The sequence below is a fragment of the Dipodomys spectabilis genome, unplaced genomic scaffold (genome assembly GCF_019054845.1).
Source record: "Dipodomys spectabilis isolate Male_0828 unplaced genomic scaffold, ASM1905484v1 ptg000062l, whole genome shotgun sequence".
NCBI classification, from domain to species: domain Eukaryota; kingdom Metazoa; phylum Chordata; class Mammalia; order Rodentia; family Heteromyidae; genus Dipodomys; species Dipodomys spectabilis.
This window is the reverse complement of record NW_024870739.1, coordinates 387,678-415,252: the sequence shown is the minus strand read 5'-3', so window position 1 is coordinate 415,252 and position 27,575 is coordinate 387,678. Positions and strand designations below refer to the sequence as shown.

The window sequence follows — 27,575 nt, the reverse complement described above, 5'->3', positions numbered from 1 at the left end:
ACCATCCTCCCGGCCGACAAGCTTCTGCGTCGGGCCGAGGCCCCTGTCAGGAACGTGAGCCCGGCGACCCCGCGCCCGCCCCAGCCCCACAGCGCTGACCCCAAGTCCCTCCCGACCCCCGTTCTCTTTCCGGGAAGCCCCGCCCCGTGCGCAGTGACGTCGGACGCCGCCGCCGGCCGGCGCTGGGGGGGGTCGGTGTGGGGGAGAATGGCCGCTGCCGCCGTCACCCGCGGGACCCCGGGAGGTAAGAACCAGGCCGCCGCCCGCCGCTCCGCCCCCGCGCCAGGGGGCGCCGCTCGCCGCGCCCCGACGTGAGCGCCGCGCCGAGGACCACCGTCCCTCCCCTCGCCCCGCCGCCCCGCTCCGGTCCTCCTCCCCCGCGCCAGGGGGCGCCGCTCGCGGGCCCCGCTGCGGACCTTCGCATGCGGGGAGACCCGGCGCCCCGGCGCCGACCCTGACCCTGGCTCGCCGCGCGCGCGCGGACTCTGCCCCGTGGCTTCTCCAGAACCTCCCTGGGTGCAGACCGGACCCTCCCACCCCGGAGGTCCCGCCGGGGTGCCCGGCCCAGCCGTGGGGGCCGCCCCGAGCAGGGCGTCTGAGCCCCGCGCCGCCGGGCCCTCGGCCCGGGTCCCGCTCCTGCTCCGCACCTTGGCAGGCTGCCCAGCCAGGACTGCGCACCTGCGCCCCGGGGCGGAGTCCTCACCCCAGCCCGGGCTTCCCAGCACACGGCCGAGCCGGGACCGGCCTCCTCCTCTCCATCCCCGAACACCTGGTGCCGCCGGCGCCCAGAGCCTCCTCCAGCTCCCATCTGTTCCCCCAGAAGGGCGGGGGATCGGGCTGGAGACAGAGCGGTGGATGGGGTAGGGTAGGCCTGAGGCCAGGGAGGCAGAGGCGGGTGGGGAGAGGGGTGCTGGAGGTGGAGTGGGCTGTGGGTTCCTTGTAGAGGACAGGTTGTCCTGAGGGTGGGAAACTGGGTTCTGTGGACCTAACCCAAATGCCACCAGACCTTGACCAACCTGAAGGAGAGAGAGTAGGTGAGGTCAGTTATCAGATCTGCCCTTCCCCTTGGAAAAACCAAACAGAAGGAACTCAGGGTGTGTCTCAGGCTTAGCTTGCCACCCAGACTTCCATCTCCTGTCCTCCCCCAGCAGCCAGGCAGGCTTGCCAAACCATCCTACAGGACCTGATGTCCCCATTTCCAGCCCTGGGATCCTGACACCTCTTAGTCCTAGCCTGGCTGAAGTCCTACGAGTCTTCTCCTTCCCCTCCCCCCCATTCTTTCTGACTACTCCGTTCCGTCCTTTCACCCTACTCATGTTGGGTTTTGTCACTATAGCTGGTGAGGTTCACTCATCTCCATTTCCCAGTTCTATTGTCACATTGTCACGTCCTTCCACTCTTTGACTCATCTTTCCCAGATATCAAGATCCAGTAATGCACCCTTTCCCTCCTGCTCCTCATACTGCTTTATTGTGGGGGTTTCTGCCATGACCTTATTCTCTCCCTTCCCAGCACAGACTCCCCCTCCCCTCGGCCCCTCAGGCCGGGGGTGACCTTGCCCCCTGGAGTCCTCACCATGAATACCAAGGACACCACCGAGGTTGCTGGTGAGTTCATAAGCCAAGTTTCCAGTTTGGGTACAGACTTGTTCTCCCCACACTGGATGACCCTCTGATTCCTGGCTCCCTGCCCTCTTCCTGGTTGTAGTTTTTCCTAGAGCCTTAGATGGCCTTCAGACCTTTTCCCCTGGGCTGCCTCATAGCAATGCCAGAGGGGCCGTTAAGCTCTGCCTTCTGTTCCCTCTAGAGAACAGCCACCACCTGAAGATCTTCCTCCCGAAGAAGCTGCTGGAGTGTCTTCCTCGATGCCCATTGCTGCCTCCAGAACGGCTACGGTGGAATACAAATGAGGTTTTCTAGGGAGATTGAGGAGTATGGGCCCAGCAAGGCCTAGTGGGGGAGTAGAGGATGAGGAGGGTGTTTTTGTGTCTGTGGACATGTCTCAGCACAGAGCACTGCTCTAGACTCTTTGGGGGATTATAGAAGTACAAAGAGGGGCTAGGAATGTGGCTTAATGGTAAAGTGCTTGCCTAGTATGCATGAAGCCCTGGGTTCAATTCCTCAGTACCACATAAACACAAAACTCCAGGAGTGGCGCTGTGCTTAAGTGGTAGAGTGCTAGCCTTGAGCATAAAGAGGTTCAAGCCCCAGGACTGGCAAAAAAAAAAAAGTACAAAGACCAGGGATCTTGTAGGCTCTCACTTCTTTCCAACAAACCCACCCAGGTAAAAACAATAGCTACTGCTTATTAACTAGGTATTTTCTTTCTTTTTTTGGGGGGGGGGGGTTGGTCATGGGGATTGAATTCTGGGCTTGGGCACTGTCCCTGTGCTCTTCAGTTCAAGGCGAGTGCTCTACTGCTTGAGCCACAACACCACTTCTGGTTTTCTAGTGGTTTATTGGAGATAAGAGTCTCACAGACTTGGGCTGGGAAGGTGGCTCAGTGGTAGAGCGCTTGCCTTGCATGCATGAGGCCCTGGGTTTGATTCCTCAGCACCACATAAGCAAAAAGAAAAAAAGCCGGAAGTGGCGCTGTGGCTCAAGTGGTAGAGCGCTAGCCTTGAGCTGAATAGCTGAGGGACAGCGTCCAGGCCCAGAGTTCAGGCCCCACGACTGGACCCCCCAAAAAAAAAAAAAAAGAGTCTCACAGACTTTCCTGCCCCGGCTGACTTTGAGCCGTGATCCTCAGATCTCAGCCTCCTGAGTAGCTAGGATTACAGGCATGAGCCACCAGCACCCAACTGCCTGTTAGGTTTTTTGTTGGTTGGTTGTGGTGGGGGGCGGGGGTGGCAGTCATACCAGGGTTTGAACTCAGGACTTCCTTTGCTCTCAGTTTTTCCACTCCTGCCTGGAGTTCTGCCACTTGAGCCACTCCTCCAGTCCAGCATCTTTGCTGCATAATTGGAGAAGGAATCATCTCATTGATTGTCCTGCCTGAGCTAAAAAGTGATCCCTCAGAGCTGGGTGCTGGTGGCTCACACCTATAATCCTAGCTACTCAGGAGGCTGAGATCTGAGGATCAGGGTTCAAAGCCAACTCGTGCAGGAAATTCTGTGACACTCATATCTCCAATAAACCACTCAGAAAACCAGAAGTGGTGCTGTGGCTCAAGTGGTAGAGCACCCGCCTTAATTGAAGAGCTCAGGGACAGCATCCAGGCCAAGAGTTCAAGGCCCAGGACTAACTGACAAAAAAAAAAAAAAAAGTGATCCTCAGATCTCAGCCTCCTGAGTAACTAGGATTACAGCCACAAGCAATGGGCACCTGTTATTATTTTTGTTTTGTTTCTTAAGATAGGGTATCAGTTTTTAGTCCAGGCTGACATTGAATACAAGATCCTCCTGTCTCAGTCTTCAAAGTATTGAGATTAGAGGTGGTTCACAGCCCCTGCTGTTCACCACCCACCTATACTGGCTCCTTCTGGAGGTCACAGTCCTTTTGTTGTATACCTGTATTCTGTATAATTAATGCTTCATTTTTAGTTGGTGGTCGATAACTACTGGTTTGATATAACTTAGTAAAAGGGAATGTGTATGCATGCAATCATAAGGGCTGTCGTGCTGTCAGATTCATGCTGGCAGCAAGGCTTCATACAGGATCTAGGAATCTCATAGGATAACTGGAGATGTGTGTACATGGTATTTCAGGCTTGTGCAGCACTAACAGGAAGGGACGACTGTGCAGGGCATGTGCAGGGAGGAATTGGTGGGCCCATCCAGCAGGAATGTGGGTGACACATAGGTAAATAGTGGTGTGCTCCCTTGCTGGGAGAATCTTGGGACCTAGACATCTTGGTAGTGTCAAATAATTAGAGTTTCTTCTCAGATAGGAACAAAAATGTTGAAACCTACAAAGAGCAAAATAATATGTGATATGAAAAATGGATGATGAAGCTGGGGGCTGATGGCTCACACCTGTAATCCTAGCTACTCAGGAAGCTGAGACTGAGGATTGTGGTACAAAGCCCTAGCACAAAATGTCTATGAGACTCTTATCTTCAAGAAACTACTCAGAAAAGGCAAGAAGGGCTGGTTGCCGGTGGCTCATGCCTGTAATTCTAGCTACTCAGTAGGCTCAGATCTGAGGATCGCAGTTCAAAGCCAGCGTGGGCAGGAAAGTCTGTGAGACTGTAATCTCCAATTAACAATCAGAAAACCGGAAGTGGCACTGTGACTCAAGCTCGCTTTGAGCTGAAGAACTCAGGGACAGTGCCCAGGCCCACAACTGACAAAAAGAAAAAAGAAAAGGCAGGAAGTGGCACTGGCTCAAGTGGTAGAGCACTAGCATTGAGAGAAAAGGCCCAAGGACAGCACTCAGGCCCTGAGTTCAAGCCTCAGCACCAGCAAAAATAAAAAGAATGATGAAATTCAGAACCTGTCTCTTAAGAGGTTTCAGATGAAAGAGAGAGAAGGAAAGATGAAACCTAGGATTCTGAAGAGGGCAGTGGGACTAGGCATGGTGGCACATACCTGTAATCCCAGAGAGACAGGAGAACCAAGAGTTCAAGGATGGTCTTGACAACATAGCAAAATCCTGGCCCTCCCTGGGTCCAGTTATCTGGAAGTGCCCTCCACTAGCTGCCACAACTCAGCTCTTCACAATGAAACTGTAAGGCAGTGATCTAGAGACTAGGTTGAGACCCTCCATTAAAAGCGCTCATCTGAGTGCCTCCTCTCCTACAGGAGATTGCATCCTACCTGATCACCTTTGAGAAGCATGATGAGTGGCTGTCCTGTGCCCCAAAAACACGGTGAGAAAGTTCTCCCAAGGTGAGGAAGTAGCAGGGAGGTCTGGCTTCCGTTCATAGAAATCAAGACCAGGCTTTTCCCTTCTCAGGCCTCAGAATGGATCCATCATCCTCTACAACCGCAAGAAGGTGAAATACCGAAAGGATGGTTACCTGTGGAAGAAGCGAAAGGATGGCAAGACCACCCGAGAGGACCACATGAAGCTCAAGGTCCAGGGCATGGAGGTAAGAGCATCATGCATCCAGTCATCTGTTTTCATTGCCCCCTGTCAGTCCTCCTCCCCTGCCCACTCACTTTGGATTAGCTGAGTGATCCCTTAGTCCAGTCTCCCATTTCCCTCCATGACCCACCTATGGTTCAGTCCCCCACTTCTATAGCATTTCTCTCAGGGATCTAAGGAGTGATGCTCTGAGCCAGGTTTCTCTTCCCAAATCATTTTTACACTCAGATGTATTCTTGCTCTTTCCTTAGATTTCCAGGTAGTCCCATATTTCAAATCTGGCCTTTGCTGTGAGGCACCAGCCCCACTCTTCCCTTCCCTCTGTCCCTCATCTGTGGCTGCTGGAACTTGAGAAGGGTGGGAAGCAGATTTGGGGTGGGGGGGAGGGTTGGAGAAGAACTGGTGGAAAGATTGGGATTCCTGCAAAGGGACTGAACAGAGGAAGAGTTGGGGAGCAGACTAGCCCTCCCCCCACCCCAGCCTGTCTCCTGGCAGTGTCTCTATGGCTGCTACGTTCACTCTTCCATCGTCCCCACATTCCATCGGCGCTGCTACTGGCTGCTCCAGGTAAGAATGGAATACTCAGGGAGCCAGATTGTTCTGGTCCTTTGAGGAATATGGGGTCTGAAAGGACAAAGGAAGGATAAGTAGGTTTTGAGAAATAAGGAGGGAGGTTTGGTGGGGATGGTGAGAACCATAAGCTAGGGAGTACCTAGAAAAAAAAGATTAGGAAGCTGAGCCCCTGCACCCCAAGACCTATAGTTTTCTGTATGTGCCTTGTGCTCTCAGAACCCTGATATCGTCCTTGTACACTACCTGAACGTCCCAGCCCTTGAAGACTGTGGAAAGGGCTGCAGCCCCATCTTTTGTTCCATCAGCAGCGACCGGCGAGAATGGCTGAAGTGGTCCCGGGAGGAGCTGTTGGGACAGCTGAAGCCCATGTGTAAGGAGCAGGGTGAAGATAGAGCTCCAAGGGAGAGTGAGAATGGGGTCTCCCAAAGCATTGCTTCTGTGTCCAGAAGCCTGTGGTGACTGTTCCCCTCCAGACACAGAGGGTGCATCCCTGCTGGGTGCTAGGTTTCCTGTGCAGTCCAGGTGTGGAATGTGGAGAATGGAATGAAGACAGCTGTGAGCTACATGGCCAAACAGTCTTGAGGCCGCTGGCCTCTGGTCAGCAAGTCAGGGGTTTGGATGACCCTGACTTGGGTACTTTGGGGGTCCCCCAGCATTTCACCTAAATCTCCTGTAGTTCATGGCATCAAGTGGAGCTGCGGGAACGGGACAGAGGAGTTCTCTGTGGAACAGCTGGTGCAGCAGATATTGGACACTCATCCGACCAAGCCTGCACCCAGAACCCATGCCTGTCTCTGCAGTGGGGGCCTTGGTGGGTGTTCCCCAACACTGGAGCTCTCTCCCCACCTAGCCACACTGTTCTATGTCTCCATGGGATTTACATGCTGATTTGAAAATCATTTGCATGTCCAGGAAGATGGGCCAAGTGAACAGAGACCGTCCCACCTGGGCAACACTGGCCTTAGCTCCTTGTTCTGCATAGTCTTGGCAGCCCATGCCCTTCTTGCCTGCTACCTTTAGCCATCATCCTACCAGTCACACCCTGACTTTGCTTTGTTTCTAGTTAGTACCACCTTGGTTCTGATTTTGTCCTTTTTCCATGCCTTTACCTTCTGCTCTCAGCTACTCTCTCAAGTCTATAGTCCTCCCCTGCATTTGCTCCAGTCCTGTTTATTTTGAGGAGAGAGGGCGAGATGAAGATGGGGGAGGAGTGCGGGGGGGGGGGGGGGGGGGGGGCGGAGGAAACTCATTTCTGACTCCTCCAAGTGGCCACAATCAGTATTACATCTTTAGTCTATAAGGAAAGTCCCAGGAAGTACTTTCTAAGGGCATCTAGGAAGGGAAGGAAGGAGAAGGATGTATCTTATCCCTTTCTCTCCTCCCCACCTGTCTTCACTCCAGGTTCTGGAAGTCTTACCCACAAATGCAGCAGCACGAAACATCGTATCATCTCTCCCAAAGTGGAGCCCCGAGCTTTAACCCTGACCTCTGTACCCCACTCCCAGCCACCCGAGCCTCCTCCTCTGATAGCTCCGCTTCCTCCAGAGCTCCCCAAGGCACACACCTCCCCATCTTCATCATCATCTTCCTCCTCCTCCTCCTCTTCAGGCTTCGCAGAGCCTTTAGAAATTAGACCTAGCCCTCCTACCTCTCAAGGTTCTAGAGGAGGTACTGCCATCCTTCTCCTGACAGGACTGGAACAGCGTGCTAGGGGCCTGACACCCACCAGGCACTTGGCTCCCCAGGCTGAAAATAGGCCTTCTGTGAGCTTGGCTGTGGTTGTAGGTTCTGAACCCACTGCCCCACCAGCTCCTCCAAGCCCTGCCTTTGACCCTGATCGTTTTCTCAACAGCCCTCAAAGGGGCCAGACATATGGAGGGGGCCATGGAGTAAGCCCAGATTTCCCTGAGGCAGAAGCTGCTCATACCCCCTGTCCTGCCCTAGAGCCCGCTGCTGCTCTAGAGCCCCAGGCAGCCACTCGAGGTCTCCCCCCACAGGCAGGAGCAGGTGGGAAAAGAGGAAACTGTTTCTTCATCCAAGATGATGATGGTGGGGAGGAGCTCAAGAGCCGGGGAGTTGCCCCACCGGTACCTTCACCCCCTCCTTCATCCCCATCTTCCCCTGCTCCTCTGGAGCCATCAGGCAGAGTAGTAAGAGGGGAGGCCTTGTTTGGAGGACCTGGTGGAGCCAATGAGCTGGAGCCCTTTAGTCTTTCGTCATTCCCAGACCTAATGGGAGAACTCATCAGTGAAGAAGCTTCAAGCATCCCTTCCTCAACACCCCAGCTCTCACCTGCTCTTAGCACCATCACCGACTTCTCTCCAGAGTGGTCCTACCCAGAGGTGAGTCTAGGCTTATCTTCTCCCACCCTCTTTTCCAATTCCACAAAATGAACCTTAACTCTTAACTTGCGGTCTATGACCTAGTTTTCCTTTGTTTTGGTTTTGTTTTGTTTTTTTGTGGTCGTGGGGCCTGAACTCTGGGCCTGGGTGCTGTCCCTCAGCTTTTGAGCTCAAGGCCAGTGCTCTACCACTTGAGCCACAGTACCACTTCTGGCTTTTTCTGCTTATGTGGTGTTGAGGAATCGAACCCAGGGCCTCATGCATGCAAGGCAAGCGCTCTACCACTGAGCCACCTTCCCAGCCCCTCCCTTTGTTTTTATATCTTTTTTGTTTTTTCTAGTATGGGGGGTGTGTCAAACCCAGGGCTCTTGGGCACCCTAGGCAAATGCTTTACTACTGTGACATGCTCCTGGCCTTTTCACAGCCTCTTGGGTCTCTTCTCAAGCTGCACCTTATCTGGACTATAGCTTCTCTTTTGTTTTCATGGTCCTTACTCCTGACCGTCACTTTCTTCCTTCCTCCCTCTTCCATGTGTTAGCATGGCGTCAAGTACCCCAGGGATCTCAGTCCTTTGGTGACTATTGAGGGGGAGGGAAATGAGGCTGTTCAGCCTGGAAAATAAAATATACCGCGGAGATCTGACTGCAGACTCTGAGCAGTTGAAAGTCTGTGTTCAGCAGTGGAGAAGTTGTGCTTTATGCTGCCTGAGAGGGCAGAGCAGAACTAAGGTGGGGTGAAATAGCCCAAGAAAACTTGCTTCTAATGACAGTTATCTGCTACCTTTACGGAGAACCTAAGTTCCCCATTTCTGGTAGAATATTCTGGTAGAAATAGTTTATCCACTTGGCAGAAAGGTTGGGAGGAGGGATAGATTGGCCAGCTAATTGGATCCTGTCCATCTCTGGGCCCTCATACTCTAAACGGGACCTGCCATGTAGTAATACTCTAAGGATCTGTGTAAATGTGTGAGTCACATGTCTTTCACTTCTGTCTGCAGGGTGGGGTCAAGGTGCTTATCACAGGCCCTTGGACGGAGGCTGCAGAACATTACTCCTGTGTCTTTGATCACATCGCAGTGCCAGCCTCACTTGTCCAGCCTGGTGTCTTACGCTGTTACTGTCCTGGTATGATATTGGGCATGGTAGGGGAAGGGACTGACATACGGATAGTTGGGACAGGTTCTGGGAACACAAGACTTCTGCTAGCACTGAGGTCATATACCAAGCTTCCCAGAAGGTAGAAGAGCCTGACCTTAGGTGTCAGAAAATCTAGGATATGGCCCAAGAAATCTTCTTGCTAGCTACCAGTGGTTTTAGATAATTCTGTCCCTTTCTTGTGTGATTGGTCTCCCCTCCGGTAAATTCAGGCATTTGACATAAGAAATCTATAATGTGACAGTGTCCATCTAATTTCTGGCATAGCACCAGAGTCTCCTACTCCAGCGTAAAGAGAATGAGAAGGCACAAGCACTGTTCTCCCCTGACCAGTCCTGAAACCAAAAGACATTAGCTTTTATTATTTATTGTTATTTTTATTTGCCAGTCCTGGGACTTAAACTCAGCACCTGGGCACTGTCCCTGAGCTGCTTTTGCTCAAGGCTAGTGTTCTACCATTTGAGCCACAGTGCCAATTTCCGCTTTTTCTATTTATGTGGCACTGAGGAATAGAACCCAGGGCTTCATGCATGCTAGGCAAGCACTCTACCACTAAGCCACAATCCCAGCCCAACCTTTATTTTTTTATTTATTTTTAATTTTCTGAACTTAAAAGGTCATACAAGCCAGATGCCGGTAGCTCACATCTGTAATCCTAGCTTCTCAGGGGGCTGAGATCTGAGCATCTCAGTTCAAAGCCAGCCTGGACAGAAAAGTCAGTGAGACTCCAACAGAAGTGGCACTATGGTTCAAGTGGTAGAGCCCTAGCCTTGAGCTGAAGAGCTGAGGGACAGCGCCCAGGCCCAGAGTTCAAGCCCCTCAACTGACAAAAAAAGAAAGAAAAGGTTGTACAAGCAGGTTACAATTTAAAATATCCATCTTATGTGTCCAGTACTTTTCGATCAGAGATTTCCCTTCCATTTCTCTCCCCAACATTAGCTTTTAAACGTGAGTGTCCAGAAAAGTAACTGTTAGTCACATGTGTCTATTTAATTCAAAGTTAAATTTAAAATTGATTTTCTCATGTACATAGCCATACAGTCTAGTGCATCCCTATGTAATAATTTGGGTAGAGAATATTTCCAGCACTACAGAGTTCTGGAAAGCACTAGTCTAGACTGACCTTCCTGCTCCTCTGCCCCCATCCTTACCCCTGACCCTACACTTACCAGTCAGCCTTCCTGTGGAACCGCAGGAACCATGGGAGTGACAAGTTGACAGCTTCGCCTTCTATGACTGTATTCTTTCCCATTTCCACAGCCGCATTCAGCTATATGTGGAGGGAAAGGGAATGAGTTTAGAGAAACTGATTGGGAAAAGGTAGTAAAATAGAAAAGTAGGTCAAAGCCTGGTGGTTTCATCCAATAGGCCTTAGACTGCTTTTCTTGGACACGGCTGGCTGGGGAACAACCAGAGCCCCTTTTCTCCATTTCAGTAACAGGTTCATGACTTTGACTCTGGTCTAATGGATTAAAGGGTTTAGCCATCATCAAATTGTTTATAAGAATAGGTGACCCTTGATCATTAGCTTCCAAACATTTTTGCTGAATAACCAACATAAATAGAACAATCATGGGCTCTTACACAGATGGCCAGAGAAGGAGCCAGGCAGAGTCCTTCATGCTGACCCTGCTCTCCCCAGCCCATGAAGTAGGGCTGGTATCTTTGCAGGTGGCTGGGCGAGAAGGGCCCCTCTCTGCTTCTGTGCTCTTCGAGTATCGAGCCCGCCGCTTCCTGTCTCTGCCAAGTACACAGCTTGATTGGTTGTCACTGGATGGTGAGTATAGAACCCTCTGACCTTGTTAGGCCCCACAACTTTTGAGTATAACAGGTTCCTAGAGAGAGAAAGACACACCCTTATTTCATTTCATTACCACCCTATTTCATTGGTCTTTTCAGTTCTTTTTGTTTTTGTTTTTTTTTTGTTCTAGACCTGGGGTTTGAACTCAAGGCCTACGTGGTGTTCCTGGGCTTTTTTGCTCAAGGCTAGCACTCTGCCAGTTCCAGTTCCAGCTTTTTGCTGGTTACTTTGAGATAAGATTCTCACAAATTTATCTGCTTGGTCTGGCTCTGAATTTCTATTCTCAGATCCCAGCCTCCTAAGTAGCTAGGATTATAGGTATGAGCTGCTAGCCCACACGTAAGAAATGGAATTTATAGCTTATTTTGCATTATTTGTCGAGACAGTGACTCACCCAGGCTGGCCTCAAACTCCTGATTTTCATGCCTCAGCCTCCTAAGTACTGGGACTACAGGCCTGTACACCCATCCTCAACTAAAAAATTGATGTGGTTTTTTGTTGTTTTTTTGGTCAGTCATGGGGTTTGAACCAATATTGGGCTTGGGCACTGTCCCTGCACTCTTCAAGGCGAGCAGCATTCTACCACTTGAACCACTGGTTCAGCACCACTTCTGATTTTTCTGGTGGTTAATTGGAGATGAGTCTCATGGACTTTCCTTGCCTGGGCAAGCTTTGAGCCACAATCCTCACCCGGATCTCAGCCTCCTGGGTAGCTAGGATTACAGCCATGAGCCACCAGCACCCAGCTAAAATGGATGTTCTTTTATATGACTGCTTAGTGATACCTACTACTAATATCTTGGTGTTCTTTCTTATACAAAAACACAGATGCAACACATATATACTCTTGTGTACGGGGTGTGTGTATTTAAGTCTAATACTATTGTCTTCTTTTTTTTTCCTGCTTCTTTTTCTTGGGCCTTTGAGAACTTATTATCTGCCCTGCTGCTTTTTTTTTTTTCCTTCTCCTGTCATGGGGCTTAACTTGGGGCCTGGGCACTGTCCCTGAGTTCTGCTGCTTTTTTTTTTTTTTTCTTTCTCCTGTCATGGGGCTTAAACTTGGGGCCTGGGCACTGTCCCTGAGCTCTTTTGCTCAAGGCTAGTACACTACCACTTTGAGCCATAGCTCCACCTTCTGTTTTCCAGTGATTAATTGGAGATAATAGGCTCAAAGAGTTTGCTGCATGGGCTGGCTTCAAAACAAGATCCTCAGCTCTAATCCTCTTGAGTAGCTAGGATTACAGGCACGAACCACTAGTATCCAGCAAGGCCCTGGTCTTTCTTGCCTCAGTATTCTTTTTTTTGGGGGGGAGGGCAGTCTTGGGGACTTGAACTCAGGGCCTAGGCACTGTCCCTAAGCTTCTTTTGCTCAAGGCTAACATGCTACCACTTGAACCACAGTGCCAATTCTGGCTTTTTCTGTTTTTGTGCTACTGAAGAATGGAATCCACGGCTTCATGAATGCTAGGCAAGCACTGTACCACTGAGCCACATTCCCAACCCCTCTTACCTCACTATTTTTGGTTGTTGGTCTTGGGGCTTGAACTCTGGGCCTGGACACTGTCCCTGAGCTCTTCAATTCAAGGATAGCCCTCTACCACTTGAGCCACAGCGCCACTTCCAGTTTTCTGGAGGTTAATTGGACATGAGAGTCTCACAACTTTCCTTGCCTGGTCTGGCTTTGAACCGTGATCCTCAGATCTCAGCCTCCTGAGTAGCTAGGATTACAAGGGTGAGCCCCTGGCACCTGGCTTTCTTGCCTCTTTTTTTTTTTTGCCAGTCGTGGGGCCTGAACTCTGAGCCTGGGCATTGTCTCTCAGCTCTTCAGCTCAAGGCTAGCGCTCTACCACTTGAGCTACAGCACTTATGTGGTGCTGAGGAATCGAACCCAGGGCCTCATACATGCAAGGCAAACACTACCACTGAGCCACCTTTCCAGTCCAGCCCTCTTGCCTCATTTTTGTATCCACTCTTCTCACAAAGCCTTGAGTGTGTGTTGGGTGCCTGTGGTGATTCAGGTCTGCCTACTAAGACCTTGTCAGCTTTCTCAGTGCTGTTCTATAACTTCATCACCTTATTTCTCCTATAGGTCCTCTCTTTCCCACTCTTCTTGAACCCAGTGGCTTAGCTTGTATTCTTTTTAGCTCTTTATCTCATCTCTCCTTGCCTTCACCTTGATTTTTTTTCCCCTGCTCTCTTCTCTCAGTCCTATTTGTGTTTCTGTTGGTGATTCTTTATTCCTCTTTCCCCTGCTGCATTCATCCTTCTATTCTCCTGGCATCTCATGACATGCCAGCTTTCATTCACCTTGCTTCTCAGTGCTTATTTTCCCTAGGCTCTAGTCCCCTCCCCTCTTTGTCCTTTTTTGATCTCAGAGAGGGACTAATAATAGCTTGGGTTGTGTGTGTGTGTGCTTGTGTGTATGCATGTATACCTATGTATATATTTGTGTATAGGGTTGGGGAAGGAGGAGGAGGAGGAGGAATGGCCTTGGCTCTGACTTTCCACCTTCCCTCCCCCACCATCCTCTTTGTGGACAGCTGCGGGGGGCTGGGAGGAGGGGGTGGTGCTTTTCAAATCACTCCCTGAGCCCTTTTGCACGGTAGTTCACCCAAGAGGAGGGACCCTGAGCCTTTCAGCCCCAACATGGGGGACAAAGGTAGTGTCTCGGGAAAGAACTTAGGGAACATTCTGCTTAGGAAGAGGCTGGGTTTGTCCTGTGTGATTTTGGGTAGCTGAGGGCTGGATGGCTGTTGGGGGCATTCCCGTTACCTCTGCCTTAAAGGAGATTGCTTTGGTTCTGAATCCTGAGTCTAAGCTATAGGTAGGATTAAAAGCCCTGTTTTCAGAACTGAGCCCTGGTGGTATTTATTTAGAAAGTGAGTAGGAAAAAGAATAGAAAATGATTCGCTGTCTTCACATCCCCCTCTGCCCCAGATCTTGGATAAGTCCAATTGCAGTATTCCTTCCATCCCCCAGACCCTGTCCATTTAGCCTCCCATCTCCATTCCCTGCAGACAACCAGTTCCGGATGTCCATCCTGGAGCGGCTGGAGCAGATGGAGAAGCGGATGGCAGAGATTGCAGCAGCTGGGCAGGCCACTTGCCAGGGTCCTGAGGCTCCTCTAATTCAGGTAGTTCCATGGGAAGGGCAGTGGTCTATGGTGGGGAACAGGGACATACACCTAAAAAAAAAATGACTCTAGTGTATGACTCTGTTTGCCTGTCCCCAGCCGCCTCAGCCAGTCATCTTTCCTGTCCCTGACATCACCCTGCTCCCACCCCCACCCTGTGGAAGAGTGGCTATTCTGGGCACCCTCTTGGCATGACAAGCTTCAGACTATTTCTGGTCTGAAGAAGGGTGGAGGTGAAGGAGAGGAGGGGGAGGGGTCAGGAGAGTTGGGGCTTAGAGTTGTGTGGGTCCCATTTCTCTGAAGAAATAGAGATGGGGAGCTGGTGGCTCATGCCTATAATCCTAGCTACTCAGGAGGCTGAGATCTGAGGATCATGGTTCAAAGTCAAGAAAGTCAGTGAGACTTATCTCCAATCAACCACCAAAAAGCTGGAAGTGGAGCTGTGGATCAAAGTGGTAGAGCACTAGCCTTGAGCACAAAAGCTCAAGGACAACACCTAGGCCCCGAGTTCAAGCCCACCACCAAAACCGACAACAACAACAAGTAGAGATAGGGAGAAAGGATAGAGAAGACATGCTTCTGATGGGGACAAAACATATGTGGACACGGCACCCATTTGAACTGATGTGGAGAGAGAATGTGGGCAAGGCTGTGCAAGGTCTGCAGCCAGAGCAGCTGGAATAAGTAGACTATGGGATAGAGGCCACACAGAAACTTCAACTAAGAGAACCAGTAAACCATGGGAACCTAGAGCAGAATGTGATGAAGTGGCAGAATTAGAAGTCAAGAGAACAATCTTAGGAGACCAGATGCCCATGTCTCTGAACATCTGTGTGTATACTGCAGGATGAAGGCCAGGGTCCTGGGTTCGAGGCACGGGTGGTGGTGTTGGTAGAGAGCATGATCCCACGATCTACCTGGAGGGGTCCTGAACGTCTGACTCATGGAAGCCCCTTCCGGGGCATGAGCCTTCTGCATCTGGCTGCTGCCCAGGGCTATGCCCGCCTCATCGAGACCCTGAGCCAGTGGCGGTGAGCCCGGGCAACATGGAGGGGGTGGGGCTGGGCAGTTGTTGGGACATTAGTGCTAAGAGACTGGGATGGGAGTGGAAGAGAACAAAGCATTTGGGGAAATCATAATATCCCCTGACTTAAGACATGTAGATTCTTGGTCCCCTGTCCCCTTTAGTGGACTCATTTCTGGCTATTTCATCCTACTTGGTGCTTCTAAACAGCTTGCTTCCCAGTCCCTTTACTTTTTTTGGGGGGGGAGGGTCCAGTCGTGGGGCCTGAACTCTGGGCCTGGGCACTATCCCTCAGCTCTTCAGCTCAAGGCTAGCGCTCTACCACTTGAGCCACAGCACCATTTCCAGCTTTTTTTCTTTTTGCTTATGTGGTGCTGAGGAATTGAACCCAGGGCCTGAGCCACCTTCTCAGCCCTCATGTCCTTCTTTCAAACCCACTAGGAGTGTGGAGACTGGAAGCTTGGACTTAGAGCAAGAGGTTGACCCGCTCAACGTGGATCATTTCTCTTGCACCCCTCTGGTGAGTATATCAGGTCCCTAACGGCCTGCAGGGTGAGGGGAATTGTTCTTCAAAGGGAAGGTCCTTTGAAGGATGCAGAGCATGGTGTGGGCCCAGGTATGAGATTTGCACCTGGAAAAGGAAGTCAGGTTTCACCTCCTGCTCTTCAGATGTGGGCTTGTGCCTTGGGACACCTGGAAGCTGCTGTGCTCCTCTTCCGTTGGAACCGACAGGCGCTGAGGATTCCTGACTCCCTGGGCCGTCTACCCCTGTCTGTGGCTCATTCGAGGGGGCATGTGCGCCTTGCCCGCTGCCTTGAGGAACTGCAGAGACAGGAAGCTTCAGTTGAGCCCCTCCTTGCCCTGTCGCCACCTTCCTCCAGCCCAGACACTGGTGAGAGCTGGCTCACATCTTGTTGTTGTTTTTAATCGATTGTGGGGCTTGAACTCTGGGTCTGGGCACTGGCCCTATGTTCTTCAGCTCAAAGCGAGCCCTCTACCTCTTGAGCCACAGTGCCACTTCTGGTTTTCTTGTGGTTAATTAGAGGTAAGAGTCTTATGGACTTTGCTGTCTGGGCTGGCTTCGAACTGCAATTCTCATATCTCAGTCTCCTGAGTAGTTAGAATGACAGTGTGAGCCACCAGAGCCCAGCCTTGACTCCGATCTTTTTTCTGAGAGGGATATGGCCTGTCACAACCAGGGCAAAGTCAAAGGGCAAGAGAGGGAGTGGAACTGGAGGTAGGGATAGGAAGATAACAGGAGCAAGAACAACCAGGGAGACTGAGATGAAGGATGAGGGTAGAAGACTTGAGGATGGCCTGTTGCTCCTACTGCCTCACCTTCCTCCCTTGCCTCACAGGTCTCAGCAGTGTTTCTTCGCCCTCAGAGCTGTCGGACGGCACTTTCTCCATCACATCAGCCTATTCTAGTGCTCCAGATGGGAGTCCTCCCACTGCTCCTCCACCAGCCTCTGAAATTACTATGGAGGAGATGGTCTCAGGCCCACTCTCCTCTGGTGCACCAGAAACCCCCCTACTTATGGATTATGAGGCCACCAACCCCAAAGGGTCCTCACCTTCCCCTCCTGCCTTCCTACCAGGCCCAGATGATGGGGCTGCTCCAGAGGATGCCGACAGCCCATCAGCTGTGGATGTGATCCCGGTACTGCTTCTGCTGATAGAATCATGGGGGCCAGTCATTAGGATAGGTTAGGCTAGGCAGATACTCTATGAGCAGAATCAGAGTGTGGCTTCAGCTTGGGAAAAAGGCCCATTTACCACATGGGGACAAGCAAGGTACCTCTTTGCTTAGCTTCTTTCAGACCTGGTGACATGATAGTCTTGAGGCAGCAGAGGTTAAGAATTCTGAGGAATATATTCACTTAGAGCTAGATTATAGGAGTTACCTGTTGATCCACACAGAGAAAAAGTTATTGAGGAACCAGGGGAATGGAGGGCAAGTATATAAGCACCAGGGCTGACAAGATGGAGATAGTGGGCTAAGATCTGAGGTAAGAAGGAAGCTTGCATGTGGCAAAAGCTCAGGAAGTCTTACAGAATGAATGAATAGCTAAGTGCTAGACATAATCAGCTTTAGAGGCCAATGAGTAATTAGAAAGCAATCTAAATTTAAAAAATTAAAGAGAGAACAGGAAGCAAGCTGCATGGAATGTGGCCAGCAGGAAGTGCTAGAGGCCTTGGGGCTAGAACAAAGGTCAGAGCCATTTGCCAGGGTGTCATGTGGTCAGCAGGCCTTGGGCTAGTTCTTGGAGAGCTGAAGGTAGTAGATTGACCTGCTTTATAAGACTTGTGGGGAAGAGGTGCTGGTTGGCTGTTGTGGGACAGGCCTTGGTGAGGCAGTGATAATAGTAAGCCTGTTTGCTCAGCCCTTGGATCCTCATATGGGTTATATGTTTCTTTTTGGCAGTACTGGGTTTGAACTCAAGGCCTTGTGCTTATCAGGCAAGCATAAAAGGGGTTTACCAGCCCTTTTTGCTTTAGTTATTTTTCAAACAGGGTCTTGCATCCATGTCCAAGCTGGCCTCCTATTTTCTTTTCTTTTTTTTTTTGGTTGGTAATGGGGCTTGAACTCTGGTCCTGGGTGCTGTCCTGCACTCTTCAGCTCAAGGCAAGCACTCTACCACTTGAGCCACAGCGCCACTTCCAGTTTTCTGAGTGGTTTATTGGAGATAAGAGTCTCACAGACTTCCCTTCTCGGGCTGCCTTTGAAGCCCGATCCTCAGATCTCAGCCTCCTGAGTAGCTAGGATTACAGGTGTGAGCCACCAGTGCTCAGCTATTCATTTTTTATTAAGTAGTTATACAAAGGGGTTTCAATTCCAGAAGTCAGGTTATGAATACAATATGGGTTTTTTGTTTTGTTTTGTTTTTTTGCCGGTCATGGGGGCTGAACTCTGGGCCTGGGCGCTGTCCTTCAGCTCTTCAGCTCAAGGATAGAGCTCTACTACTTGAGCCACAGTGCCACTTCCATCGTTTTCTGTTTATGTAGTGCTGAGGAATCGAACCCAGAGCCTCATGCATGCAAGGCAAGCACTCTACCACTGAGCCACTTTCCCAGCCCCACAATGTGGTTTTTTTTGTCAGTCATGGGGCCTGAACTCTGGGCCTGGGTGCTGCCCTTCAGCTCTTCGGCTCAGAGCTAGTGCTCTACCACTTGAGCCACAGTACCACTTCCAGCTTTTTATGTGGTGCTGAGGAATTGAACCCAGGGCCTCATGCATGCAAGGCAAGCGCTCTACCACTGAGCCACCTTCCCAGCCCCTACAATGCATCTTGATCAATGTCACCCATCATTCTCCCCTATCTTTCCTTAGCCTATCTCTACCCTTTATTGGTTTTGGAGATGGAAATCTAATGAACTTTTCTGTTCAGGCTTTGTACCTTGATCCTCTAGATCTCAGCTTCCTCCAGGTGTAGTCCTCCTAGGATTACATGTATAATTACTGGGTACCTGGCTCACATTCAGCTTTCTGTTGGTTGAGATGGGAGTTTCAGGAACTTTTTGCCTCAGCTGACCTCCCATTCTCCCAAGTAGCTAGGATTATAAGCTCGATCCAACTTGTCCTTATTCTATGTTCTTTGCAACGTCATAGTACAGAGGGCTATATCCCCTAGAGGGAGCCAGCAAGAATGAATGAATCTGGAACTATAACCAAGAAGGAGCTAGAGTGTGATCTCTGAGGCTTGTTTGGTGGTGAGCCGCCACTCAGGACAGGAACATTTGGCAGTTAGGCCCTTGCAGGGCTTACACAGCTTCCCTTTCCATCCAGGTGGACATGATCTCACTGGCCAAGCAGATCATTGAAGCCACACCAGAGCGGATTAAACGAGAAGACTTCGTGGGGCTTCCTGAGGCTGGAACCTCAATGCGGGAGCGAACAGGCGCAGTGGGCCTTAGTGAGACCATGTCCTGGCTGGCCAGCTACCTGGAGAATGTGGACCATTTCCCTAGCTCAGCCCCTCCCAGGTGACCAGTTCAGGACCAAGCCTCCAGATTTCATCTTCAAAGGAAGAAGGGAGGGAGGAAGCGGGCTAACCTATAGCCAACACTTCATTCTGGCTGAGTTCCCCGGGCTTTTGAGAAGGGGCTTGGCCTGGCTTGTAAACTGTGAAGCCACTTTCCAGACTGTTACTGGAGGTCTTAGCTACCTCTGTGGGACAAGAGGGACTAAAGATGCCCCTTGACTTCCCATCTCCCTGTCCTCCACAGTGAATTATCCTTTGAGCGAGGTCGCCTGACTATGCCTCCAGCACCTTCCTGGGCAGAATTCCTCTCTGCATCTACCAGTGGCAAGATGGAAAGTGACTTTGCCCTGCTGACACTCTCAGATCACGAGCAACGGGAACTGTATGAGGCAGCCCGGGTCATCCAGACAGCTTTCCGGAAGTACAAGGTCAGGTGGCCAGGGGGCTTCTAGAGAAGAGCAGTGACCAGATAGGCCTCAGATGGAGTCAGTCAAGGAGCCCCAGGAGAGCAAGAAGTCAGGTTCAGTGTCTGTTAGGTGTGTAATAAAATGCTGAGACCTCCTCTTCCCTTCCCTCAGGGGCGGAGGCTGAAGGAGCAGCAGGAGGTAGCAGCAGCTGTGATACAACGCTGTTACCGGAAGTACAAGCAGGTAAGATCCTTCTCTCAGAAGCTTGCCACCAACACATACACTCCAGTCTAGAGAACCAGGTGCTCTGAGCCCTAACTTCCCTTCTCTCTCCACAAGCTGACCTGGATTGCACTTAAGGTATTAGCCTTGAGATCTGGGTGTGAGGTGTGATGATTCTGCTTTTCCAGAAGTGTCTGAGTTAGAGATCTGTATCAGCTTAACTTGGGGTAGACCCTCAAGGGTTGAGGGCTCTTTCCATTTCAGCCCTTGTCCCTTCTCCCCTTCCCTGCAGTTTGCACTCTATAAGAAGATGACCCAAGCAGCCATACTGATCCAGAGCAAATTCCGAAGCTACTATGAACAGAAGCGATTTCAGCAGAGTCGGAGAGCCGCGGTGCTCATCCAGCAGCACTACCGCTCCTACCGCCGCCGGCCGGGCCCTCACAGGCCTTCAGGCCCCCTGCCAGCCCGCAACAAGTGAGGCTCCAGCCCTGCAGCCCCCTGCTTACCGTGCCCCTCTCCCCACTGGGTTCCTAAGGGACTGAGGACACGAAGGCCCTAGGTTCTAGGACCTATCCCTATCTCTTCTTTCTGCCACCAGAGGCTCCTTTCTCACTAAGAAGCAGGACCAGGCAGCCAGGAAGATCATGAGATTCCTGAGGCGCTGCCGACACCGGTAGGTCACTCGTTCCTTCCTCCACGCCGCCTCTGCGCACCCCCTGCCAGCCCCCGCTGACTCCTTCCCCTGTCTCCGCAGGATGCGGGAATTGAAGCAGAACCAGGAGCTGGAAGGGCTTCCCCAGCCAGGCCTGGCCACCTGACCTCGCCATCGGGGGGGGGGGGGGGGGACACCTCTGGCAGTCTTAACCTGGAGAGGCAGGAGGAGCCCCTGTCGGCAGCTTTTCCCCCTACATTTTGGTTGGCGCCCTTGGCCCCCACCCCCGCGCGGCGCCCACCCCTCCCTCCTGGCCGCGCCTCTTTTGGTCCCAGGCTCCCGAGAGCCACGCCCCACAGACCTGCATCTTCCGCTGCGACCCACGGAGCCCTGCCTGCCTGCCCGCCCGCCCGCCCGCCCGCCCGCCCGCCCGCCCGCCCGGCCGCGGCCCTTCCTGACTTGCCTTATTTATTTGTTGGAAGCGTCACTGAATGTATCCGCCTCGGCCCCACCGCGGCCCGCGCCGGGCGCGCCCTCGAGTGTGAGGCTGACCCGCCGCCCCCCGACTCCGGACGTTTGCGTCCGTTTGCTTCCTTGGACTGGTCTTCCCCCGTCCGACTCCGGCCGCCCCCTCGGGGCCAAACGGCCGGGGGTGCCCGTGGGACCGCCCGGCGGAGTCCGCCCTGCGCCCGAGGGCAGGGGCCTGTACATACTGTAACATACAGAGTATAGTGAAGAATCTATTTAAGACGCCGCGGGAGGGTCGCGCGGCAGGGGCCCGGCCGGCTCCACGAGCACTTTCTACATGTGCATGGGCTTGGTTTATACGAATTGCCATTAAACGTCGCTGTACCAGCCAGCCTCCGGCTCCTGTCTGCTGGGAGCGGGGGGGGGGGGGGGGGGGGGGGGCGGAGGGGGGGGGGTAAGGGGGTCCCGCCAACGCGGCCTGGGGTCACCGCCTGCGCAGGGCGGCGCGTGGTCTTCCGCCTCCGACGTGTTTCCGGTCTTAAAGGCAATTGCCCCTCCCCTTTAAGACGCACCGCCCCTTCTCAGTCACTTCCAAGATGGCGGACCTACTGGGCTCCATCCTGAGCTCCATGGAGAAGCCACCCAGCCTCGGGGACCAGGAGACTCGACGCAAGGCCCGAGGTGAGGACCCCAAATCCACGACCACCTTTCTTCACTCGGTTCTTGGGACCGCAGTTGCACCCCCCTTCGGACGATGCCGCCTCCAGAGCCGTGAAAGACCCCTCACAGGCCCCTACGGAGACCCTCCGCGTCCCTAATAGAGCTGCCGGCTCGCCCGGCCGCCGTCCTCGGCGGGCAGTGATTGGCTGCCGGAAGCCCAGCTCCGGCCTCCTGCCTCTTCTCTCCTAGCGCAGCCTTCCGTAGTCCTTGTTTGCCATTAGCTGCCGGGCCCGTCCGTCTCCGCTTGTCCCGCCTTCCCATTGGAGAACGGTGTGCTCAGGCCCCGCCTACCGCTGCTTGCTCAGGTCCGGGACACGCCCACCCACAATCTTTTCACCTGAGGTCGCTATTGGCTCTCTTAACTTAAAGCATCATTTCCTAAGTGTTGGACCAGCACCCTTGTACCTCCATTTAGTAGCTTGAGTCTTCCGGGTCTTTGTGCCCCTTCTAGATTTGACCCAGTCCCTATGCCTGCCTCTACCAGTACTTTTTCCCAATGTTAGCCTTACATTTCCAAGCTGCTTCAGCAGGTCATGGTGTTTATTGGAGGGATGAGAATGCTGCCGGGATGATTGGTTGTGGTCCCGGCCTGTGTTTTTTTGAGTGGCTTCCCACCGGGCGGGCTCGGGAAAGGCGGCCAGAGTTGGGTACGACCCGGCAGGAAGGTGGAGGTTTCCTTTGGCAAGTGAAGAAGCCTAGCCGAATGCCTGCCGTGGAGATACCCAGATCCTAGTCCTGTGGGAGTCAGGGCAGGCAGGATGCCTTAAAGGTGTTCAAGAGTTGCTGGATTATCTAAATAACCTCTTTATTTACTGAACGCTTGCTAGGGGAAGGGTCGCCCCTGAAGGAGACTACCATCCTGAGTCTGAGATCTTCAGTGATGAAATACACAAGTTTGATAACAATAAGTGCTCCAAATGTATTTGCAGTGAGTGAGGTCTGAAGAATAGATAATTCTGTAAATGAGAAAGAGGAGCAAAAAATTATAGGCAGAGAAGTGAATCTGAAAGCTCTTGAGGAAAGAGGGAACAATTACAGTAACCTGGAAGTTGAAATTAACTTGGGGGTACAAATGACTCTCTAGAAGCAGTTGACTAGGAAGTTCAGTTCACTCACTTGTGTGCGGTCTCACAGGGTTAGTAAGTGGCAGTTTCATACCCACGTGTGACTTTTTTTTTTTTTGGGTCGGATGTGGGGCTTGAACACTAGGCTTAGGCGCTGTCCCTGCACTCCAGCTCAAGGTGAGTGCTCTACCACTTAAGCGCCACTTCCACCACGTGTGACTTTTAAGCACTGTGTTCTTTTTTTTTTTCTTGGTTGTGGAGCTTGAACTCGGGGCCTTGGGCACTGTCCCTCAGCTCTTCAGCTCAAGGCTAGTACTCTATCACTTGAGCATCAGCACCACTTCCCGTTTTCTGAGTGGTTTATTGGAGATAAGAGTCTCATGGACTTTCCTGTCTGGGTTGGCTTTGAACCCAGGCTTTGAACCGTGATCCTCAGATCTCAGCCTCCAGAGTAGCTAGGATTACAGGCGTGAGCCACTCAGCACTATGTTCTTAACCACTTTATGCCATCATCCTGTGCCACCTCTCCAGGCACAAGGAAGACTGGAAAACTAACTAGAAAATCATCACTGGCCAAGATTGGAAATGCTAAGGTTCTAGGCTGTCAGTTCCTGAGGCCCTGGAAGATAACTAGACTGGATATGAGCAAGGGTTCCTGCCTTCAGAAGCTCATAGCCAGATAGGGGAGAGAAACAAAAAGTTAACAGTATGCTTGTTCTTAGCATATGCTAAGCTGAAGTCTTGTGGACTAGAGGAAGAAGTAACTCTGACACACGGTGACTGTCAGTGTTTGCAAGAGGAAAAGCAATCCCATGCACCAAAACAAAAAGACAAAACCCTACTTTTTCCAGGGGCAGAGTGATCTGATGTCAAGGAGGCAGGATCTGAGAAAGGGGAAGAGGAGAGTTGAATAAAGATTCCAAGGTGGAGAATTTATTTCCAGCTAAGGTTGGACACCTACACCCCCAAAAGTAGAAGGATATGAGATAAAACATTTCTTTCAGCTTCATTCTGGTTGTAGAAGTAGGAAGTGGAGGGTATTACAAAATACAGGAAACTAAATAGTTTCTCCTTTCCCTGAAGACAATGAAATGATGGAGATGATGATTCTCAGGCCAAAGGCTTAGTCTCCTTACTGCCCCATGTGCCTTATAGTTCTTCATCTGTTATGAGGATTAGGTAAATATTAATTGGTTTCCCAGTGGGGTTGCTAAGTAGGGTTATGCATAATTATGATCTTTGTCACTCTTAATCAAACTGAGCTCATGAAGCGTAAAACTATGTTTAATCATCTTGGTACTTCAGGGCCTACCCCAGTACCAAGCATGTGATAAATATCAGTAAATGCCTCACAAATAAACAGTAATTCTTTTTTAGTAGGGGTGGGTTGGGGGTAGGGGGCTTGAACTCTGGGCCTGGGTGCTGTCCCTCAGCTCTTCAGCTCGAGGCTAGTGCTCTCTACCACTTGAGCATCAATGCCACTTCCGGTTTTCTGAGTGGTTTATTGGAGGTAAGAGTCTCATGGACTTTCCTGCCTGGGATGGCTTTGAACTGTGATCCTCCCATCTCAGCCTCCTGAGTTGCTAGGATTACAGGCGTGAGCCACCGGCGCCCAGCTAATAAACAGTAATTCTATCTTCACAGCCTGATTCCTCCTGATGGACAGCATGTTTCCTTTGAAGCCTAACAAACTATTCTCACATGCTTCTAGTCCAGGCCTAATGCTGCCATTTCTCACCCCCAGAGCAGGCTGCCCGCCTGAAGAAACTACAAGAACAAGACAAACAACAGAAAGTGGAATTTCGTAAAAGGGTGAGAACAACGGGAGAGATCAAAGGCAGCTTCTAGAAGGACTTCCAATAAGTTAGAGTTAGAAGGTTGAAGACTCAGTTGTATTGAAAATGTCTTAATTGCTGAGTGCCAGTGGCTTACATCTGTAATCCTAGCTACTCAGGAGGCCAAGATCTGAGGCTCACAAGCAAGCTGGTTCAAAGCCAGCTAGGGCAGGAAAGTTAGTAGACTCTTACCTCCTATTAACCACTAAAAAGCCAGAAGTAGAACTGTGGCTGAAGTGGTAAAACACCAGCCATGAGTGAAAAAGCTGAAGGATAGTGCTCAGGCTTTGTATTCAAGCCCCAATATTGGCACAGAAAAAAACAAACAAAAAAAAAAACCTTTAATATTTCAAGAGAGATACAACCTAAGAGCCAGTGATTTGGAAGCTGAAGAAAGTGTAGGGAGGTATAGACAGGTTGTTAGTCCTGTTGGGGAAAGGAATAATTGTACAGAACCATCATCTCACATCTTCTTTCCTTTCTTTCTTCCAAGATGGAGAAAGAGGTGTCAGATTTCATCCAAGACAGTGGGCAGATCAAGAAAAAGTTTCAGCCTATGAACAAGATAGAGAGGAGCATACTGTGAGTGTCTCTTGCTGGGGGAGTCAAGAGGTGGGCAGCTGGGGATATGAAAGGGCCATTCGGAGAAGCCCTCACAAGAAGAGACGGGGCCCCTTTATAACCCAATACATTTTTTTCTCTTCTGCCTTCCTTACCAGACACGATGTGGTAGAAGTTGCTGGCCTGACATCCTTCTCCTTTGGGGAAGACGATGACTGTCGCTATGTCATGATCTTCAAAAAGGTGAAAGGCCTCTGTTCCTCACTTTCCTCTTTCCTTTTCAGTCTGTCCTCCACCATGGGAGATGGTTAAGATTAAACACTTAGCTAGGCACTAGTGGCTCACACCTGTAATCCAAACTAATCTGAAAGCTGAGATCCAAGAATTAAGGTTCAAAGCCAGCCTGGGCAGGAAAGTCCAGGAAACTCTTTATCTCCAGTTAACCACCAAAACGCTGGAAGTGGAGGAGTGGCTTAAAGTGGTAGAGTGCCAACCTTGAATGTTAAAGCTAAGTGAAAGCTGAGCAGTGGTGGCGCTGTAACCCTAGCTTCACAGGAAGCTGAGGATCATGGTTCAAAGCCAGCCCTGGCAGGAAAGTCTGGTACTCAGACCTACAGTTAACCACCACAAAGCTAGAAGTGGAGCTGTGGCCCAAATGGTAAAACGCTAGTCTTCAGCAAAAAAGCTCATGGTACCAGGTTCTGGTGGTTCATGCCTGTAATCCTAGCTACTCAGGAGGCTGAGAGCTGAGGATGAGTTCAAGCCAGTGTGGACAGGAAAGTCCATTAGACTTACCTCCAAATAACTACCAAAAAAACTGGAAGTGGAGCTGAGGCTTAAAGTGGTAAGAGCACTAGCCTTGAGCAGAAAAGCTCAGGGACAGCACCCAGGCTCTAAGTTCAAGTTCCATGACTGACCAGAAAAAAAAAAGCTCACAGACAGCTCTGAGTTCAAGTCCCAAGACCAGCACTCGCACATACACATGCACATACATACAAGCTAAGGGAGAATGCCCAGGCATTCATGTCCCAGTAATAGCACACACAAAACAAGATTAAACATTTAAAAATAATGGGCCCCTGATTCACTTCTTCCCCAGGAGTTTGCCCCCTCTGATGAAGAGTTGGACTCCTACCGTCATGGGGAGGAATGGGACCCCCAGAAGGCTGAGGAGAAGCGGAAGCTGAAGGTGAGCTTTACCTGGCAATCCCTGGAGCCACTACCATCACCTTGGTCAGGATCAGGCCCCTGGGTACCAATACTGTACTTCTGTGACCCTAGGAGCTGGTCCAGCAGCAGGAGGAAGAGGCAGCTCTGCAGGGACCTGTGGAAGTGAGCCCAGCCAGTGACTACAAAGACAAATACAGCCATCTCATTGGCAAGGGAGCGGCCAAGGATGCAGCCCACATGCTACAAGCCAACAAGACCTATGGCTGTGGTGAGCCATGGCAGGGGTTGGGGAGCGCCAGTTGGGGGGGATACTTGGGGAGGAGAGCATAGGATGGGGGAGGGGGAGCTGAGGTCCTGCCCTCCCTCCCTTTTGTGTGTCCCCCCCCCCCCCCCCCCCCAGTGCCAGTGGCCAACAAGAGGGACACACGCTCCATCGAAGAGGCCATGAATGAGATCCGAGCCAAGAAACGTCTGCGGCAGAGCGGGGAAGAGTTGCCAACTTCCTCCTAGACGTCCAACCCAGCTCCCCTTGGCCTCTGGAGCAGGATAGGGGATGGGAAAGGACAAGTCTGCTGCTATTAGGACCCATCCTGGAGCCCCGCCTCTGAGTCACCTCCTGCTAGCCAGCACTCAGGCTGGAGGACACAGGGGTTTGATTTGTTTCGCTGTGTATGTGATGTGTGTGTGTGTGTGTTTGAGTGAAAGAGTGTGAATGTGCAGGTGGGTATTTAATCTGTATTATTCTGTTCTTCTTGGAACACTTTCCCATGGGGCTGGGATTACTTTACATTCAATAAACACTGTTTGACTCAGTGTACTGGTTTGTATCTAGAAAAATAGGTTTTAGTGCCACTGGCAGGGAAGAGAATAATTTTAGGGGGGCTGGGAAGGTGGCTCAGTGGTAGAGCGCTTGCCTTGCATGCCTGAGGCCCTGCGTTCGATTCTCCAGCACCACATAAGCAAGAAGAAAAAAAGCCGCAAGTGGCGCTGTGGTTCAAGTGGTAGAGCACTAGCCTTGAGCTGAAGAGCTGAGGGACAGCGCCCAGGCCCAGAGTTCAGGCCCCATGACCGGACCCAAAAAAAAAAAGAGAATAATTTTAGGTGGAACAGTATAAAATTGCTGATTGTGTGACTAAACATGGCCAGTTATTGGCACTGTCGTCGGATTTTCGAGATGCATTCTTTTGTTGTACTGATGGTTCATGAATGAAACCAGTCTTGTGTGTGATAAGCAGGTGCTTTACCACCGAGCTACATCCCCAGCACTTAATTTATTTTTTCTTTTTTGCTGGTTGTGGGCCTGAACTCTGGGGCTAGGGGCCGTGCCTCAGCTCTTCAGCTCAAGGCTAGCACTCTACCAACTTGAGCCACAGAGCCACTTACAGCTTTTTTCTGCTTATGTGATGCTGAGGAATCAAACCCAGGGCTTCATGCAT

At 51.3% G+C, this 27,575-nt stretch overlaps 2 protein-coding genes across 4 annotated transcripts; both read left to right on the top strand.

Moving 5' to 3' along the window:
• The first annotated feature begins 91 nt into the window (after positions 1–91).
• Camta2 (calmodulin binding transcription activator 2) lies at positions 92–20,543 on the top strand. Of its 3 annotated transcripts, none has more exons than XM_042680555.1 (22): positions 92–244; positions 1,513–1,607; positions 1,807–1,910; positions 4,742–4,809; positions 4,896–5,031; positions 5,523–5,594; positions 5,817–5,970; positions 6,277–6,411; positions 7,002–7,942; positions 8,940–9,066; positions 10,739–10,873; positions 13,915–14,030; positions 14,877–15,061; positions 15,496–15,574; positions 15,724–15,946; positions 16,413–16,714; positions 18,842–19,038; positions 19,282–19,465; positions 19,616–19,687; positions 19,959–20,143; positions 20,268–20,342; positions 20,424–20,543. In XM_042680555.1, exons 2-22 carry the CDS (start codon positions 1,577–1,579, stop codon positions 20,485–20,487), a joined length of 3,585 nt encoding a protein of 1,194 aa, XP_042536489.1. In that variant the 5' UTR covers positions 92–244; positions 1,513–1,576; the 3' UTR covers positions 20,488–20,543. The 3 variants fall into 3 exon arrangements, with proteins under 3 accessions (XP_042536489.1, XP_042536490.1, XP_042536488.1); XM_042680554.1 differs by having other exon boundaries at positions 165–244; positions 5,508–5,594; XM_042680556.1 differs by lacking the exon at positions 5,523–5,594.
• Positions 20,544–21,297: 754 nt separating this feature from the next.
• Positions 21,298–26,953, top strand: Spag7 (sperm associated antigen 7). The gene is made up of 7 exons (XM_042680568.1): positions 21,298–21,470; positions 24,318–24,385; positions 24,902–24,990; positions 25,128–25,212; positions 26,069–26,158; positions 26,251–26,407; positions 26,540–26,953. The coding sequence occupies exons 1-7, from the start codon at positions 21,386–21,388 to the stop codon at positions 26,647–26,649; spliced, it is 684 nt and encodes a 227-aa protein (XP_042536502.1). The 5' UTR covers positions 21,298–21,385; the 3' UTR covers positions 26,650–26,953.
• The last annotated feature ends 622 nt before the right edge of the window (positions 26,954–27,575 follow it).

Excerpts from the sequence above, each read along its gene's own strand:
- Spag7 (XM_042680568.1), top strand. The coding sequence starts at position 21,386 with ATGGCGGACCTACTGGGCTCCATCCTGAGCTCCATGGAGAAGCCACCC. Across the intron at positions 21,471-24,317 it reads GACTCGACGCAAGGCCCGAG|AGCAGGCTGCCCGCCTGAAG; the intron begins GTGAGGACCCCA and ends TCTCACCCCCAG. Across the intron at positions 25,213-26,068 it reads ATGTCATGATCTTCAAAAAG|GAGTTTGCCCCCTCTGATGA; the intron begins GTGAAAGGCCTC and ends CTTCTTCCCCAG.
- Camta2 (XM_042680554.1), top strand. The coding sequence starts at position 1,577 with ATGAATACCAAGGACACCACCGAGGTTGCTG. Across the intron at positions 1,608-1,806 it reads GGACACCACCGAGGTTGCTG|AGAACAGCCACCACCTGAAG; the intron begins GTGAGTTCATAA and ends TGTTCCCTCTAG. Across the intron at positions 6,412-7,001 it reads TCTCTGCAGTGGGGGCCTTG|GTTCTGGAAGTCTTACCCAC; the intron begins GTGGGTGTTCCC and ends TCTTCACTCCAG.